This window comes from Bos mutus, chromosome 2 (genome assembly GCF_027580195.1).
Source record: "Bos mutus isolate GX-2022 chromosome 2, NWIPB_WYAK_1.1, whole genome shotgun sequence".
NCBI lineage: Eukaryota > Metazoa > Chordata > Mammalia > Artiodactyla > Bovidae > Bos > Bos mutus.
Window position 1 is genome coordinate 11,443,507 of NC_091618.1, and position 19,709 is coordinate 11,463,215.

Sequence of the window (19,709 nt, forward strand, 5' to 3'; positions counted from 1 at the left end):
TCAGGACTCTGGGTTCTGGAATTAACCCAAGACTTACCCAGGTCCTGCCACTCCTAGCTCCAGGATTTTGGGTGAGTCACTTCAGCCCTCTGAGCCTCAACCTTTCTCACCTGTAAATGGGGAGAATAATGGTCACCTCCTGTGGTGGTTATGCCCCTTCAGTGGGATGGTGAACACACATAAGGCCCTTAGCAAGGCAACTGGCACATAGTAAATGCCCAGTAAATACTCTTATCAGCTGTCTTTCTTTCCAGTGCTAGCATTCTGTATTTCTGATGAAAAAAGTCTTTTTGCTGGTCTTGCAGGGGAGTGGAGCAGTTTTAACAGACATTGCTTCTGTGTTTTAGGCCACTGCTGGCAAGACAGTTATCCTTATGTATTCATTCCCTAGGGCTGCCATAACGAATCACCATAAACAGGGTGGTTTATTTTTGTTTTCTAAAAAATATTTATTTTTATTTGGCTGTGCTGGGTTGCAGCAGGCAGGATCTTAGACATTCCATGTGGCATTCGGGATCTTTAGTTTTGGCCTGTGGACTCTCGTTCCCTGACTAGGGATCAAATCCAGTCCCCCTGTCTGGGGAGCGTGGAGTCTTAGCCACTGGACCACCAGGCAGTCCATCAACTGGGTGGTTTAAAACAATAGAAATACTTTCTTTATAGTTCAGGAGGCTCGAAGTCTGAAATCAACAGGACTCTGCTCCCTCTGAAGGCTCTGGGGAAGAGTTCTTGGTCCCTGAGCTTCTGGTGGTGGCCGGCACTCGCTGTTATCCTCTGGGCTTGTAGCTGTGTCCCTCCAGTTCTTGGCTGCGTTTTCACATGACCGTGTCGCTCTGTGTGTCTCTGTTCTCTTCTTACAAGGACACCAGTCATTGGATTTAGGGCCCACCTTAATCTATTCAATAGGACAACCATTTCTTTTTTTAAAAAAATAACTTTATTCTATTCATTGCAGTGGCTTCTCTTGTGTAGCACGGCTCTAGGGCACAGGCTCAGTAGTTGCAGGGCATGGGCTCAACAGTTGTGGTGAATGGACATAATTGCTCCATGGCAAGTGAGATCTTCCTGGACCAGGGATTGAACCCGTGTCCCCTGCATTGGAAAGTGGATTTTTAACCACTGAACCACCAGGGAACTCCTTAGGTGTGAATTTTGAGGGCAGCTATTCAACCCAGTATGCTCTCCAAGGCTCACTTTCCTCCTTTGTTATGAGGATGATAATAGCAATTTCATAGGGTTGTTGGAGTGATTGAATGGGATAGTCTTTATAAATGTCATGGTAGGATGCAGTATAATACACCAGACTCGTGTTAAGTACTGAGTCTGTGTAGCTGTTGTGTTGGAGATGGTGGCAGAGATGCTGACAGTGATGGGGACAGTTGCATCCATGGACCCACCCTCCCTGGTTAACCACTGGACGCAGGGACGGACAGTGCAGGCAGCAATCTTGTCAGGAACTCTGAAGCCGTGGACAGGAGCCCGTTTCCCTTTGGCCTCTTACCTTGAACCCTCATCTGAGATTTAGCTCCTGGGAGGGCAGCTTCAAGAAGTAGAAAGAACTTGGGCTCCTAGAAGTCGGGGGAACTGCTATTCTGTGTGACCTTGCACAATTGTCTTTCCCTCTCCAGGCCTCAGTTTTCCCATCTGCAAAGTGGGTGGGGAAGTTTGAACTCAGTGTTCCAGATCAGAGCCTCTTCTAGGGAGGAAGTTCCAGAACAGGGCTCTGTGTTTCATCTCGATGGTGGTAGGTTACCAAAGGGCCAGAAAAGGAGTCAGGAGCCTGGGACCCCAGGGATCATTCTGGGCCCATCTTCCTCATCTGGACAAGAAGAGAAGCCATATGATACGAATGTGCCAGGAGTGTGCTAGGGAGATCATAGGCATGAACTCATCCCACACTCACCACACCCTCGAGAGGAAGGATGGTTATACCCAGTTCACAGAAGAGCAAACTGAGGCTCAGAGAAGTTAGAACTCACCCCGGGTCTTACGGTTAGAAGCATCTGTTGTTGTTCAGTCGCTCAGTCGTGTCCGACTCTGCAACCCCATGGATTATAGCACGCCAGGCTTCCCTGTCCTTCGTCATCTCCTGGAGTTTGCTCAAACTCATGTCCATTGAGTTGGTGATGCCATCCAATCATCTCATTCTCTGTCATCCCCGTCTCCTCCTGCCTTCAATCTTCTGCAGAATCAGGGTCTTTTCTAAATCTGACTTTCTGATGTGAAGTCAGCTCTTCGCATCAGATGGACAAAGTATTGGAGCTTCACCTTCAGCATCAGTCCTTCCAGTGAATCTTCAGGGTTGATTTCCTTTAGGATTGACTGGTTAGAAGCAGAGCTGGGGCTTAAATCTAGGTGTGTCTGGTGCCAAAGTCCATGCTTCTCCTTGGCTGCACTTTTACTGTATCATTTCCCAGAGCTGCTGTAATGCATTGCTGCAAACCCAACGGCTTAAGACAACAGAAATGTAGTCTTTTATATTCTTGGAGGCCAGAAGTCCAGAAAGTGTCTCCAGGACTGCATTCCCTCTGAAGGCTTTTGGGGAAAAATCTTCCTTTCCTCTTCGGCTTCTGGTGACTCCAACAGTCCGTGGCTTGTGGCCACATCAGTGTAATCTCTGCTCCCATCTTCACATGGCCTTCATTCTTCCTGTGTGTTGTGTGTCTCTTACAAGGACACTTGTCATTAGAGCTAGGGGCCCACCCCAATAATCCAGGATGGTCTCAAGATCCTTAACTTAGGGACTTCCATGGTGGTCCAGTGGTTAAGATGCACTCCCAATGCAGGGGGTTCTATCCCTAGTCAGGGAACTAAGATCCTACTTGCACAACCAAAAAAAAAAAAACGTATAAAAAAAAAAATGTAATTACATGTGTAAAGACCCCTTTTCTAAATCAGGCCACTTTCACCAGTTCTGGGTGTTGGGATGTGGACTTGTCTTTTTAGGGGCTGCTGTTTAACCCACTACGGTTGTTACTGAAACTTTGGTAGTGACACTACCTGCTGGAGGTGCAAGGAGCTCAGGGAGAAGTAGAAGGAGAGGAACAAAGTTGTGAGCTGGAACAAAGTTGCCCGTCTGGGGTGCGTGATGTGATGGGAGCATGGCTTAAGCTGATGTCCCACCAGCAGTGATGTCAGTGAAGTAAGAAATACACAAAAACGCATCTGGGGGAAAAATAAAAAGTAAAAAAATAAATAAAAGGAGAGACCCCACCACGTGTATGTATGGTGGATGCAGCCAGCCAAGGGGCAGAAACCTGAAAACGTATCCACAGAGGCCACCCTTCCTGGTGTGGCCCTTGTCCACGTTAATGGCTTTGGGGTTATAGATCCCACTGAAAGTAGATTCAGCCTCCCTTACCTGCCTGGAGAGATGGGAGAAGGCCTGAGCGTCTGTGATGTGGCTTACCTGCATCGTCTTGGCCCTCCTTTAACCCAGAGGGTGGTACCGTCTTTACTCGCATCATTCCATTTTTAAAAAGATTTTCTTTGTTTCTTTTTGGCTGCGCTGGGTCTTCGTTGATGATGGGCCTTTCTGCAGTTGCAGTGAGCAGGGGCTGCTCTTCCTTGAGGTGCACGGGCTTCTCATTGTGGTGGCTTCTCTTGTTGCAGAGCGTGGGCCCTAGGCACGGGCTTAGCAGTTGTGGCACAAAGGCTTAGTTGCCTGGAGGCACGTGAAACCCTCCTGGACCAGGTATCGAACCCATGTCTCCTGCATTGGCAGGTGGATTCTTAACCACTGGATCACCAAGTTAGATAATCATATTCTTGAATGCCTGAGGCCCAACTGAGATGGGGGCTCCAAGGAATGGCTACTCGGTGTGAGAAGGCAGCTTACCAACCAGCCATACTGAGCACTTACTCTTCTTCATATTAACTCAGGTCTCACCAAGCTGGGTGAAGGGAGTACCATTAACATCTTTATTTTCCAACACATGGACAAGAGAAGGGTTAGGTTTAGAACCTGTGATTTGTGAGTGTAACCAGGAAAAATGGTGCCAGGTGACAAGGAGGGAGTTTTCAGCTCAGATAAAACCAAGAACTTGTTTTCCTGTGAGTTGTCCCCAATGGGAAGGACTGTGCTGCAGGTGGCGAGTTCCCCATCTCTGGATGTACACAAGCAGAAACTGCATAGTCATTTGTCTGGAGTGCCACAGAGGGAATGCCCCCACTGGGAAGTTTCCTTCTAGCTCTGAGATCCTAGGAATTTCCCAAGGAGACCATCAGATATCTTTGTGCACAAAGACATTTATCACAATACTGTTTATAATACCAAAAGAGCAGAAGCAACCTATGTGTCTTTTAATCGGAGATTTATTAAGTAACTATCTTTGGGAGCATTAGTGTCTGTAAGTGAGACTAGCTCCAGCTTGTAGTCTGTTCTTGTATAGTCCTTGAGCTAAAAATGTTTTTTTTTACACTTTTCAGTTCAGTTCAGTCGCTCAGTCGTGTCCGACTCTTTGCGACCCAACAGGAATTCCCTGGTAGTCTAGTTGTTAGGACTCCACACTTTTACTCTTAAGGGCTGGAGTTCAATCCTTGTTCAGGAAACTAAGACCTCCCCAAGCCCTGAGGCCAAAAAAAAAAAAACAAAACCCGAAACACACAAACAAACACGTTAAACAAAAAGCAGAAGAATATGCATCAGAGACCTTAAGGGGCCTGCTAAGTCACTTCAGTCGTGTCCGACTCTGTGCAGCCCGATAGATGGCAGCCCACCAGGCTCCCCCGTCCCTGAGATTCTCCAGGCAAGAACACTGGAGTGGGTTGCCATTTCCTTCTCCAATGCATGAAAGTGAAAAGTGAAAGGGAAGTCCCTGAGTCGTGTCCCACTCTTTGCGACCCCATGGACTGCAGCCCACCAGGCTCCTCCGTCCATGGGATTTTCCGGGCAAGAGTACTGGAGTGGGTGACCATTGCCTTCTCCATTAAGGGGCCTATCGAGCCTAAAATAATTACTTTTTGGCTCTTTACAGAGAAAGTCTGTTGACCTCTGGATTAGAATAACAATCAGTCCCCCCAAATTATATTAATTTGTGTCTGTGGATATGGAAAGATGATTACAGCATATTTTTGAGAAGAAAGAAACAGGTTATATAATAGTATTAGAGCCAGATCCCATTTATTTAAAACAGGGCCTGTATATTTGCCTGTTATCTGTCAATGATAGTCTGTCCTAATGATGGTTTTTAAATTTTCTTTATGAAATGATTCTGTATTATTTGGACCTTCTATAGTGAGCAGCTGTTATTTCTGAGATCTGACAAAGCACTGGGGAAGAAAATTAACTCTGAATACTCCCAACAGTCCATGCTGTTTGGGACCCAGTGAGTTTTGATCTAGGCTGAAGCATTTTGTTTGATTTGGTTCCTAAGGTGCCGTAAGGTCGATCAGCCTGATTGGTGCCCTTACTTTGTTGCTGTTATTGTTTTTAGGTCTCTTGCCCTCGTGAGCTCTTATGTATGAGAGGTAAAAGAAAATAGCCCTCAGCTCAGATAAAAACAAATTTGCTCCTTTCGGTAAATGATCTGACAAGATTTCCTTTTGCCAAGGCATAGCTGAGTCACTGCAGATTCAGGGCAGGTAGGGTCAGGCCCGGATGTCCTTCAGGGACCCTGGGTTGGCCTGGGTGGAGGAGAGAAGGGATGAAGGGAGCACCGTGGTCTATCTCAGAGCTCTTGGGTCTGTGGTTGGTTACCTCCAAGGATCAGGGTGCTGACCCTCCGTCCTCCGGGAATCCCCCAGTAAATGCTATGTTTATGACACGGTTCCTGCCTGAAGGCTGCCCTGTCTAGTGTGGCGGACAGATGCAGTGACATTCATTCATTCAACAGATGTGCTTTGAGCACCTGCTTGGAGCTGGGAAGTCCCAGGCTTAGTGGTGACCGAGACAATGCCATGCCTTTGGGACTTAATGTTTTCCTTGTCAAAGAGAGTATGTGAAGGGTGCGCACTCTGGGATTGCAGGGGAGAAGCTGAAATGGAAGTCCAGAGGAAGGCACCAGGGACTTGGAGATGCCCACAGGGGTGGAATCTCTGCTCAGCCTCTTTCTGCCTCTGCATCCTTGGGCAAGTTCCTTTATTGCTCCCCATAAATCAGGAATGATAAATCCTATCCACCCCATAGGGTACTGGGAAAATTAAATGATGTAAAATGCTTTCCCAGTGCCTGGCACAGAGTCAGTGTCCAACAAATGCTTATTATCTATTAAAGAATAAAACGAAGCACAGGTGTAAGAAGTACCTAAAATCATGCCTGAGAAAAACCTGGGATGCAGCTGTAATGCCACAAATTCTGGCTGCCACCCTTGTGACCAGAAGTGGACATATTGTTCTGAACTGACCTCTCTTCCTTGCCCCACCGGGCCCCATCATGACATCTGTGCCATTGTTCTGAGGTGTATAAGTCTCTCTCCCCTACCCTACCTGGACTGTGAACAGGTGGTCTCCAAACTCCAGATCATAGCAGAGTTGAGGAATGTGTGAGGGCAGGTGAAGGCTCTGGAACCAGCCCACCTCTGGACCAGTTCCCTCCCTTTGGTCCATGCCTCCAGACTTGGCCCCTCTGCCATGGCTGATGTGTGATAAGCTAGGTCTTAACACTCAGGGTTGCAAAGAGGTTGAAATGAAATCATGCATTCAGTGCATTTGGCATACTGCCTGGTACATGCGGGCTTCCTTGATAGCTCAGTTGATTCCTGGGTTGGGAAGATCCCCTGGAGAAGGGATAGGCTATCCACTCCAGGATTCTTGGGCTTCCCTGGTGGCTCAGCTGGTAAAGAATCCACCTGCAATGTGGGAGACCTGAGTTTGATCCCTGGGTTGGGAAGATCCCCTGAAGAAGGGAAAGGCTACCCACTCCAGTATTCTGGCCTGCAGAATTCCGTGGACTGTATAGTCCATGGGGTCACAAAGAGTCGGGTATGACTGAGTGACTTTCACTTTCACTGGTACAGGAGAGAAAAGACACTTAGAGAATATTGCTTTAAAAAAAAAAAAAATGAGCCACCCAAAGCTGTCAGACCTGTCCCCTTGGGGCCTTGTACATAGGAGGGAATGTTTTAGTCTTCTTCTGGGCACTGGGCATTAAGATGTCAATCAGTCTAACCGACCGCTCTGGGTTTCCCTGGGGAAGGAAATTCTTACCAGGAGCTTACTTGTCATCAAGAAGCCCAGCTCTCCAGAGACCCAGGAGCGTGTGTGGATTTCCTGTGGCCCTGGCTGTGCGTTAGACACTGAGCAAGGCCAGTCTGTATCAAGTTAAAGGGAAATGGATAGAGGTGGTGCCTGTTCTTCCCTGCCTGGGGCCGGCGGGGAACGGGGCTTGTCTGACAGATGGTGGAATGGGTTTAGGGCTCTGAAATCAACATGGTCAGGCACTCGGTGCTTCCTATAAGGGAAGCCTCCCTGAGGTCTGAGAAGGATTGTTGCTGTTGTTTAGTCAGTCGTATCTGACTCTTGTGACCCCATGCACTGTAGCCCACCAGGCTACTCTGTCCATGAGGTTTCCCAGGCAAGAACACTGGAGTGGGTTGCCATTTCCTTCTCCAGGGATCTTCCCCACCCAGGGATCGAACTCACGTCTCCTGCATTGGCAGGCAGATTCTTTACCACTGAACCACCAAGGAAGCCCCTGAGAAGGATGGTTGGGAGGAAATTCCCTAGCAGCTGTGTAATTCAAGATGCGCTAAAGGGGATTTTGACCTAGAAAAAAAGAAAAGCAATGAGTTTCCCAAGGCATCTCAGAGTCAATAGAGTTCATCCCCAGGGTTGGGCCCAATTCAGAGAGGATTGAATTCTATGAGAAAAATAAGCATAAAAATATCAGGGAAAATAAACCCTTAAAGGCTGCTAATTCTTAACTCTGTGCTGGCTAGTAAGCTAGAGGCTTTCGCTTGTGTTGGCTCCAAAAGCGTGATTACTCTGAAATTACCAATGAGGAAACGGCTTCAGAGAGGTGAAGTAATTTATTCAAGATCACACAGCTAAGTGTGTTGAGGAGCTAGGATCTGAATGGCACTAAAGAACTTCCTCATCAGACTCTCTAGCTCAGAAAACAGGCACAGTGAGAGCACTTGATTAGCCACAACTTATTTATTGCAGTAAAATACACATAAAATTTAACCATTCTTAAGTGCACGGTTCACTGACGTCACGTATATTCACATTGTCATGCAGCCATCACCAGCATCCATCTCTAGAACTCTTTTTCATCTTCCCAAACTGACACTTTGTACCCATTAAATAATAACCCCTCAATTCTCTCTTGCTTCCATCCCTGGAAAGCACCATTCTACTTTCTGCCTCTGTGAATCTGACTACTCTCAGTACCTCCTATGAGTGGACTCACAGAGGTCTTTGTCTTCTTGTGACTAGCTTATTTCACTTGGTGCACGTCCTCAGGGTTCCTCTATGTTGGAGCATGTGTCAGAATTTCCTCTCTTCTTAAGGCTTGATGATGTTCCATTGAATGTATAGACCACGTTTTGTTTATCCATTCATTCATCTGTGGGTACCTCCGGCTGTCGTGGATGATGCTACTATGAGCATGCGTGTACCGATTACTCTTCATGACCCTGCTTTTTTTTTTTTTTTTGTCTTTTTTTAGAATTTATTTTTAATTGGAAGATAATTGCTTTACAATGTTGGTTTCTGCCATACAGGTATACATATGTACCTTCTGTCTTGAACCCCTCTCCCACCTCCCACCCCATCCCACTCCTCTGTAGGTTGTCACAGAGCCCCAGGCCGAGCTCCCTGGGTCATACAGCAAATTCCCACAGGCTGTCTATTTACACTTGGTAATGTATATGTTTCAGTGCTGCTCTCTCAGTTCATCCCACCCTTTCCTTCCCCCGCTGTGTCCACAACTCTGTCCTCTCTGTCTGCATGTCTATTTCTGTCCTACAAATAGCTTCATCAGTACCATTTTCCTAGATTCCATGTATATGTGTTCATATATGATATTTTTCTCTTCCTGACTTACTTCAATCTGTAAAACAGGCTCCAGCTTCATCCACCTCACTAGAACTGACTCAAATGCATTCCTTTTTATGGCTGAGAAATATTCCATAATATATATGTACACAACTTCTTTATCCATTCCTCTATAATGGACATCTAGATTGCTTCCATGTCCTGGCTATTGTAAATAGTGCTGCAGTGAACACTGGGGTACACGTGTCTTTTAGAATGGTTTTCTCAGGGTATATGGCCAGTAGTGGTATTGCTCATTACATGGTAGTTTTATTCCTGTTTTTAAAGAAATCTCCATATTGTTCCCCATAGAGGCTATATCAACTTACGTTCCCACCAACAATGCAAGAGGGTTCCTTCCCTTTTCTCCACATCCTCTCCAGCATTTATTGTTTGTAGATTTTTTGATGATGGCCATTCTGACCCATGTGAGGTGATACCTCATTGTAGTTTTGATTTGCATTTCTCTAATAATAAGCGATGTTTAGCATTTTTTTTTTTTTTTAGTCATCTGTATGTCTTCTTTGGAGAAATGTCTGTTCAGGTCTTCTGCCCATTTTTTGATTGGGTTGTTTTTTTCTAACATTGAGCTGCCTGAGCTGCTTGTATATTTTGGAGACTAATCCTTTGTCAGTTGCTTCATTTGCAATTATTTTCTCCCATTCTGAGTATTGTCTTTTCATTTTGTTTATGGTTTCCTTTGCTGTGCAAAAACTTTTAAATTTAATTAGCTCCTATTTGTTTATTTTTGTTTTTATTTCCATAACAACGCTGCTTCTAATTCTTTTGGGTATATACCCAAAAGTGGAATTGTTGGATCATATGGCAATTCTGTTTTCAATTTTTTGAGGAATCACCATGCTATTTTTCACAGTGGCTGTACCATTTTACATCCCCGCCAATAGGGCACAAGGACTCCAATTTCTTCACATCTTCATCAGCACTTGTTACTCTCTGGTTTTGTTTTGATTTTTGATAGTAGCCATTCTAATAGGTATGAAGTGGTATCTCATTGTGGTTTTGATTTGCATTTCTCTAATGATTAATGATGTTGATCATCTCTTCATGAGCTTATTGGTCCTTTGTATATCTTCAGAGAAATGTCTGTTTGAGTCCATTAGCCATATTTTAAAGCTGGTTGTTTGCTTTTTTATTGTTGAGTTGTAGGAATTCTTTAAATATTCTGGATATTAACCCCTTGTCAGATATGTGATTTGCAAATATTTTCTCCCATTCTGTGGGTGGCCTTTTCACTCTGTTGATCATGTCCTTTGATGCATAAAAGCTTTGAATTTTGATGTAGTCCAGTTTATCTATTTTTTTAATTTGTTGCTTTTGGTATCGTGTCCCAGATTTTGTTGCCAAATCTAGTGTCATGAAACTTTCCCCCTGTTTTCTTCTAAGAGTTTTATAGTTTTAGTTCTTACATCTAGGTCTTTCATCCATTTTGAGTCAATTTTTAAATCAGGTATGATATAAGGGTCCAATGTCATATCTACAACTTTTTGAAATAGAAAAAAAAAAGAATGAGAAACCAACAGTAGGATTTTGAGATGTGGGGAGATAAAATTTATCTTCCTAGAAGTCCATTTTCTCAACCACTTTTGCTCTGCCCTCCAACCAGCCCCCACACGGTCGTCAGGATGACCTTTTGAAAACCACACATAAGTCAAACCCCATCACTCCCCTGCTTAAGAAGTGCAGCAATTTGTTCAGTGTCTGCCCCCTCCCTAAGATTATAAGTTTCAAGAAGTCAGACTGCCATCTTCACTCCTGTAGCCCTTCCTCAGTGCCAGCACGTACCAGCTGCTCCACTGATACCTGTTGGATGAGTGAACAAACTTCAGCTTATAATAATAAGCTCACATTCTTTGACTTTTTCAAGGAATGTGGGGGAGGAAGGAAGTGGAGGAGGAAGGAAGGTAGCAAGCACTGAGGGGCAGAACAGCAAAGTCATTACCAGCTGTTGGCACTAGACTTCCTGATTTAAGTACCAGCCCTGCCGTTTCATGGCCACGTGACCTTGGCAAATCGCTTCACCTCTTAGGTCTCAGGTTAAGGGATGGCAACACCTATTTGGGTGATGAAAAGCAATTTGAACAGGAGGAACAGGCCGAGCAAGGGTGAGATGTGGGGCTGAAAACAGGGGTAGGGAATCAATTACCTATAGACAGAACAGTGAGACCCTTAGTTCCCCATCCCTTGTACCCTGCACAGCCAGGTGGCCGCCCCTCCACTCTGCAGGAGGGTGTTTTCCTTGGAGAAGGTAACCTAGGGGGACTGAATTTGCAGCTGCAGACACAGGAAGGGTCACAGCGAGATACCAAAGGAAACAAAAATGGCTTTCCAGACCCCTTCTGCTACCAGGGGTAGCTCTGCTACCAGAATCCTGACAGCCAGAAGTGTGCTCTCCAGGGAGGAAATGGCAGGATTCTTTTCTGAAGCCCCCAAAGAAGGGAGCTACAGTCACTGATATTTAAGTGTTCCTAGAAGAAAAGCCAGATCTCCATTCAGTCCACCTAGAATGAAGCACACCAGTTGACAGCCACTCCCCAGCCCCCAATGTTGTCAATTAATTAATTAGTGCTTCACTCAAATGCCAACCTTTAGGGACTTCCCTGGTGGTCCAGTGGCTAAGACTTCACACTCCCAATGCAGGGGGCCCAGATTCAAACCCTGGTCAGAGAACTAAACTCCACATGCTGCAACTAAAGCGCTGGCATACTGCAACGAAGATTGAGGATCCCGCATTCTACAACTAAGACGTGACACAGCCACATAAACAAACACTAAAAAGAAAAGGGCAACCTTTGATCACATATCACCAGATATCCAAGTCTCCGGGATAAAAGAGGGAGGCCAAAGCAGACAAATAAACAAAACTGTGTGAAGCAGATAGACCATGCAGAGAGCAGAAAAAAATACAAGACTAAAATTGTCAGTATCCTCAGAGACAAAAGAGAAGACATTACGTTCTTGAAATAAGATGCTATAAATGCTATATAAAAAGGAATAATAAGAGAAGAAGAGGCACTGGGAAATAAAAATGAGAGACAAAATAACGTTTTAAAAAAGTCAATAGAAAGGTTGAGAGGTAATGAAAAGGAAAATTCCCAGAAGATGTACTGCAAAGACAGCAAATAAAAAAGAAGAAAAGGAGACAATCAATCTAGGAGGCCCAATATCTGACTACCGGATTGTCCAGGGATTCCAGAGAAAGCAGAGGGGAGGAAAGGACTGAAGAACTGATGAGGGGACGTTTTATACTGAAGGGCATAAACCTTTGGACTGAGAGGGCCCAATAAAAATGAAAAAGAGCTGTCTTACGGCATATCATCACAAATGTCAGAAATCTAGGAGTAAAGAGAAGGTCCTAGGACTTCCCCGGTGGTCCAGATGTGCTCCCAATGCAGGGAACCCTGAGGTTCGATCCCTGGTCAGGGAACTAAGATTCCCCCATGCCACGTGGTGTGGCCTACAGCGTTAAAAAGAATTAAATTTTAAAAAGAGAGAGAGAGAGAAGCTCCTAAAAGTTTCAGAGGCGGGAAGAATAGACTACAGACAAAACATCAGAAATTAAAATGGTTTCAGACACCTCAGTGGCAACACTGGAAACTAGAAGATGAGGGAGCCATGCCATCAATTTTCTGATGGAAATGATTTCCAATCCACTATTTTATGTAGAGTCAAAGGAATCAGACGTGAGAATAGAAGAAAGACATTTGCTGGCTTGCCAGGGTGTAAATTTTTTCCTTCCTATGTACCCTTTCTTTAGGAAGTGACTAGAGGATGTGCTCCACCAAAACAAGGGCATAACCCATGATAAACAAGACTTGTAAGCCAGGAAACAGGGGCTCTAACACGGGAGGACAGGTGTTCAGCGCTCTGAAAAGCAACCAGTTCCAGATTGAGAGAGGAGGAGGGAAGCTCTGGGAAGTGGATTCACTAGAAAAGCAAAAGGAACTTGATAGATTATGTGAGTGCACGGAAAAGGCTTTTTGTGGGTCTGCTGGAGTGTTTGAAGAGATTTATCAATGTGTACACAGAAGTAAGCAAATTTAAAAAAGAAGCAATTGTTTTTTTATTGAGATACAGTTGTTTCACAACGTTGTATTGGTTTCTGCTGTACAACAAAGTGAACCAGCTTCGAGTACACCTATATTCCCTCTTGTCCCTCCCTCCCGTCTCCCCATACCCCACCCATCTCGGTCATCACAGAGCGCCGAGCTGAGCTCCTTGCATTATACAGCAGGTTCCCACTCTGGTTCACACAGGGTAGTGTATTCATGTCAGTCCCCATCTCCCAGTTCACCCCACCCCCCTCCCCCCAGCATGTCCACATGTCTGTACTGTATGTCTGTGTTTCTATTCCTGCCTTGCAAATAGATTCATCTGTACCATTTTTCCAGATTCCGCATATGTGCATTAATGTATGATATTCAGTTTTCAAAAAGAGGCAGTTTTTAACTCCACAAAAAACAAAAATTAGTACCAAAAAACCAATATAACTATAGTATACCATTTGGCTCAGCAGTGGACAGTACCAGAAAGTCATAAGAATGTGAGCCCTGGGGACTTCCCTGGTGGTCCGGTGGCTCTGACTCTGTGCTCCCAACACAGCATGCCCAGGCTCAATCCCTGGTCAAGGCACTAGGTCCCATATGCCACAACCAAAGAACTCACATGCCACAACGAAGACTGAAGATCCTGTGTGCCACGACTAAGACCTTGGCACAGCCAAAGAAATATACATAAATAATTTTTTTTAAAAACCATGAATGTAAACCCTGGAAAAAAAATAAACTCTGGATATCAACTTGACTAAACAATTTTAAATTGTGGTAGAACTATATTGGGAGGATGGAGAGGAAGCTGGGTAGATGAAGAGAGTTCATCCTTATTGTGTGTGGAGGGCCTTAGTGGAGGTTTCCCTGGCGGCTCAGTAGTAAAGAATCCACCTGCAATGCAGGAGATTCAGGTTTGATCCCTGGGTGGGGAAGATGCCCTGGAGAAGGAAATGGCAACCCACTCCAGTGTTCTTGTGTGGGAAATCCCATGGACAGAGGGGTCTACAGTCCTTGAGGTCACAAAAGAGTGACACGATTCAGCAGCTAAACAACAAGGAGGAACTTAGTAGTATTCACTAGTACTTGGTGCTCCCTCCTTCTGGACACACAAAAGATTACTTTTCAGTCCCTTGCAATTGGATGAGGCCAATATAACTACTTCTGGACAGTCAGCTTCAAGAGAAAGTGCTGTGTTGCAGCTAGACTGAAGCTTAGATGACTGTGTCTGTCCCCTCTCCCTCTGTGGTGGCCAAGGCAGCCTTGGGTTAAGATAGCAGAGCCACAAGATTGAAGCAGGCTGGAACTGCCTCATGGAATATGGATGTCCTGGAGACACTGAATGGATTCTGCAAGGGTAAGAAATAAAGCTTCTTCATGTGTTAAGCCATCAAGATTTTGGGATTGTCTGTTACTGGTGCATACCCTGACTTTGTTATTTTGTTTAGTCACTAGGTCATGTCCGACTCTTAAAGCCCTATGGATTGTAGTCCCCCCAGGCTTCCCTGTCCATGGGATTTCTCAGGCAAGAATAGTGGACTGGGTCGCCATTTCCTTCTCCAGAGGATCTTCCCACCCAGGGATCGAACCCACGTCTCCTGCTCTGGCAGGCGGATTCTTTACCACTGAGGCACCAGGGAAGCCCATAACCTGACTTAACTGAATACAAACTTCAACAGCTACTGTCTAAAATAGATAACATCAAGAAATAGACATTTAAACATAGTATTTAGAATTATGGAGATAATCACTAGAAGAATAACTTAAAAACATTAGAAGTGGTTGCTCTGGGGAGCAGGGCTGAGAAGTAGAGACAAGGTGGGGCAGAAGGGCAGCTGGTTTCATTACAGTGCTGTGACACCAGGGCGTTGTATTACACTGGCAGAAACTGCGTGTATGCAGTCGGGAGGATTCCTGCCAAACCAACACAGCGGCCGGCTCTTCAGAGGGAGGGCACGCTAGAATGAACAAATGTCTGAGGCAACCACAGATGGGATTGGACAGGATGGGCGGGCGCAGTGGGGAGGGAGGCCACCCAGATGAAATGCCAGTGTGAGGAGTTTGGTTTTTATCCAGATGGCCATGGGGAGCCATGGAAGGATCATAAGGTATAGAGTCGAATCTGCCTGAGCAGACTCACCTTTACTGTGAGCATCCTGACTCAAGTGGAGGATGAATGGTGGGGCAGGAGGCTGCTGTGATGGTCCCCATGAGAGCTGAGGAGGCCTGGACTGAGACATCTGTACCACAGATGTTGATGGAGAAGCTGCTATTCATCTGGCAGGCCTGATGATACGGCAGGGTACGAGATAAGCAACATGCCCTACCTTCAGGAAGCTTATGTGGGTGAGAGAGACAAAGGGGGAGAAAAGAAGATAAAAGACAGGCGGTGGTTCGTACTTCAGTCTTCATAAAGAAGACTGAAGCGGTGTAAGGAGATAGAGGGGTTTCCCTGGTGGCTCAGCAGTAAAGGAGTCGCGGGTTTGATCCCTGGGTTGGGAAGATCCCCTGGAGGAGGGCATGGCAACCCACCCCAGTATTCTTGCCTGGGAAATCCCATGGACAGAGGAACCTGGCAGGCTACAGTCCATGGAGTCGCAAAGCGTCAGACACGACTGAGTGACTTAGCATGCACGCACACAAGGCGATGGAGGGGAGAGAGAGTACCAAGATATTGGGGCAGCAGCTCCGAGGAGGAGATATTTGAATAGAATCCTGGATTAAGTGAAGGGATGGGGGACTTCCCTGGTGGTCCAGTGGTTAAGACTCTGAGGTGCCAGTGCAGGGGCCTGGGTTCCATCCCTGGTCAGGGATCCCGGGTGCTGTAAGACTTCTCATGCTGCAACCAAAAATAAAGATTCTGCATGCTGCAACTAAGACCCAACACAGCCGCAAAAAAAAAAAAAAAAAAAAAGAAGAAGAAGAAGAAGGAACAAGCCATGCAAAATTTGGAGGATGAGGGTTCCGGGCTGAGTGAACTGCAGTCCGGTGGCCCTGAGGTGGGATGGGCTTGATGTGGCCAAGGCACAGCACAGAGGCTGTTGGTGGGGGGTAGGGGGCGGGGGCCGGGGTGGGGGGAGAAGGGACACCCACCAAGAGGAAGGTTCTGGGAGCTGAGGCCTGAGAGGTGGTAGGGGCCAGTCTGTGGAACGTGGAGAGGACTTTGAGGAGCTCCTAGGGGACTGAGAATCCCATGGGCAGAGGAGCCTGGCGGGCTACAGTCCATGTGGTTGCAAGAGTTGGACACGACTTAGCGGCTAAACCACCGTCCCTAGGGGGCTGAGAGCCGTCAAGTGGCAGGACTGGCACTGAGGAGGCAAGGAGGACCCGGCTTGGCGGCCAGTGGACCTCCCCCTCCCTATTCTAGGCCCCACCGATCCCCCGAGTCAGCCGTGCCTCAGCCCTGTCTGGGCCAGCTACAGCAGCTTCATCACCCACTCCCCTTATCCCAGCCCCCTCTGGGAATTGAAGGATCCTTCACAAATCAAAATAGCAGGCAGAGAACAGCCTCTAATTGTTCTGCGTAAAAGAAGTGAAATTAGACGAGTCAGCTGTGGGTTTGGGACCGCCTCCCACACAGCTGTGATCCCGCACCCGCTGAAGGCAGACTTCCCGAGACTCGCAATTCTGCTGTCTCCGAGCAAAACTTTTTGCTTCTCCAGCCCCAGGGCAAATGACAGCTATTTTGGGAGGAAGTGAGACAGATGCTGGCCCTGGAGGACAATGAAAGAGTCCTTTTTATTTTTTAGCCAAAAAAGAAAAAAAGAAAATAAGTCACTTTGTGAAGGAGCAGCCTTAGATGATGTGAGTTCGTTCAGTCATTCAAAACAGTGGGCGCGCTCATGCTGGGGGCACCAGACTTGGCCGCTGTCAGGTAGGTTCGGCCCAGAAGAACAGAGGTGCGCGGTGTGGCTCCAGCCTTGGTGGAGCGGGGAGAGAGCACTATCTGGGCGCCAGGAGGGCCAAGTTCTCCCCTTGGTCTGCCACCGTCGCTCTGTGGCCTCGGATCACTTTCTCACCTCTCCCCAGTGTGGGCTTTAGGATGCGTTGGGGCTGCTTAGTCTTGCAGTCATGTCCGACTCTTTGTGACCCCACGGACTGTAGCCCACCAGGCTCCTCTGTCCATGGGGTTTCCCAGGCAAGAATATTGGAGTGTGTTGTCATTTTTTCCTCCAAGGAAACTTCCCGAAGCAGGGATCAAACCCATGTCTCCTGCGTTGACAAGTATTCTTTACCACTGAGCCACCAGGGAAGCCCTTTAGGCTACATAGTGTTTCTCAAGCATTAGAGTCCATGAGAAGCGCGCGTGTGTGTGTGTGTGTGTGTGTGTGTGTGTGTGTGTGTGTGTGTGTGTGTGTGTGGTGTCTGGTTGAAGATGAAGATTCTCCAGGCCCGATTTTCAGAGATTAAGATTGAGAAGATCTGGGTTGCGGTCTAAGAATCTGCACTTCTCACAGACTCTTCTGGAAATTCCCTCTGGAGTCCCTGGACCACAGGGTAGTAAAAACTTTCCCTCAATCTCTCTGGGCTCTTCTTGCTGTGAAATTTGAAGAGTTGCTCATGCCTGGGTTTCTCAGATCATTCCAGGATCATGGAACGTATCCTTACCCCTGCCTTGGTGTCTGTGTGTTTCTGTGATGATCATGCTGCATGGGGATGGTCTGTTTCAGTGTATTTCGCCTCCTCCAGGCTACCTGGTGCCCAGCCTGGGCCTCCCCAGGAGAGGTCATGACTGTAAATGTTGGCCCAACAAGAGGCCAGCTGTAGGGCTGGCAGCTGGGCAGCAAGTAGACCAAGGAAGGATGCTGCCGAGCTCTGGGTGCCCGGCGTGGCTGCAGACATCTGGTTTGGACACCTGGACTCATGCCCTGGGTCAGGTGTGTGACTCTGTCACCTGCTTCCCTTGCCTGCAGCTGGGGGAGTCCAGCCACCTGGGGCTAAGTTGGCCTGGATAGGCCCACCTACTGGGAGCCCTGGTCAACCCTGGAGAACACCCAGGCAGTCTGAGGCCCCAGCCAGTTTGTCTCGGCTTCCTCAGAGTTGGGCTGATCATATTCCCCAAAGGCCAGGTCAGTGGCAGAGGCCAGAGGGTCATGTCACTCTGGTCTAGCCCCCAGCTTCATTTTTATATATGGAGAATAATAACAAATGTCATATACTGAGCACTTACCATGCTCTGAGCTCAAGGCTAAATGCTCTATCATCTGTTATTAAATTTTATAACAGCCCTATGAGGTTGGTAAAAGTATCACTTTTTTTTTTTCTTAACAATATGGACACCAGGGCTTAGAGAGGTCAAGTTACTAGCCCAGAGTCACTCAGCTAATAAATAGTGGAGACAGTATTAGAACTGAAACCTGTTTTCCTCTGGAGCCAAGTTTTATCTTTAAGCATATTGCTTAGAACCCCCGAGAAGATAAGGGTTTTTCCTTGAGTAGCTTCCTACTAAAATTACTCCCTGCTGGAGATCTCCTTTTGAATCTGTTATAGTGGAAAGGAGTGATGCTGAATCAGATAGGTCAGGGTTCTAGTCCGACCTCTGCCCCTGACCTTTCCCGTCACTTTGGGTCAGTCATTCCTCTCCGTAAGTTTCATGTGAAACTGAAATCCATGAAATGGAACAATTATATATGCACTTCCTTTTAAGGTACACTAAGATGAAGACGGCCACCAACATCTACATTTTCAACCTGGCCTTGGCAGATGCCCTGGCCACCAGCACACTGCCCTTCCAGAGTGCCAAGTACCTGATGGAGACATGGCCCTTTGGGGAACTGCTGTGCAAGGTCGTGCTCTCCATTGACTACTACAATATGTTCACCAGCATCTTCACGCTCACCATGATGAGCGTTGACCGCTACATTGCCGTCTGCCACCCCGTCAAGGCCCTGGACTTCCGCACCCCTGCCAAGGCCAAGCTGATCAACATCTGCATCTGGGTTCTGGCCTCCGGTGTCGGTGTACCCATCATGGTCATGGCTGTGACCCGCCCCCGGGGTGAGTGAGGAAGGGAGCCTTGGTACAGATCACTGACCACAGGAGGCAGCACACAGGCTTCTGTGGGTTTGTAGACCTTTTACCAGGGTGGGTGTAGGTGGATCACCAATGGAGTGTGGGTTGCTGATCAATGAAAGGGTGGATGGCTGGCCAGTGGGAGTGTGAATAATCAACCAATGGGAATGTGAGTAATGGACTGATGGGAGAATGAATGACTGGTCAGTGGTCATATGGGTGGTTGGCCAAAGAAATTTTATGAATGGGATTATGGATGGCCAGATGTGTGGATGGATAGCCAGTGGGGTAAGGGTGACCAGTGAGCAGTGGGGGCCATAAGATCTGCAATCCCATCCCAAAGTCCCTTCTACCCCATTGGCCCAGATGACCAAAGCAGGGCCTAGAGAATGGCCTCCATAGAATGACAGGCGCATTTCCTCAGAGTAAAATGCTGTACCAATTAGTGTAGTATAGTAACTACCTGTATCAGTCAGGGTGGCTGCTGTAACAGCCATAGCTTAACACAGTAGAAGTTTATTTCTCACTCACATCACAGTCCAGTGTGAGTAAGAGGAGGAGGGTCTTCTACTCCACACAGTCAATCAGGGATCCAGCCTCCAAATGATGGTTTGGGCTACAGTGTGCTGGCATCTGGGCTTCCATGGTGGCTCAATG

General features: G+C 46.9%; 1 protein-coding gene across 1 annotated transcript in view; it reads left to right on the forward strand.

The window, feature by feature from the left end:
- The window catches only part of OPRD1 (opioid receptor delta 1), a 46,524-nt gene that overhangs the window by 17,724 nt on the left and 9,091 nt on the right, over positions 1-19,709 (forward strand). The window contains exon 2 of the mRNA XM_070384228.1: positions 18,688-19,037. Within this exon, the coding sequence (XP_070240329.1) occupies positions 18,688-19,037 (350 nt within the window). The remainder of the gene's footprint in view (positions 1-18,687; positions 19,038-19,709) is intronic.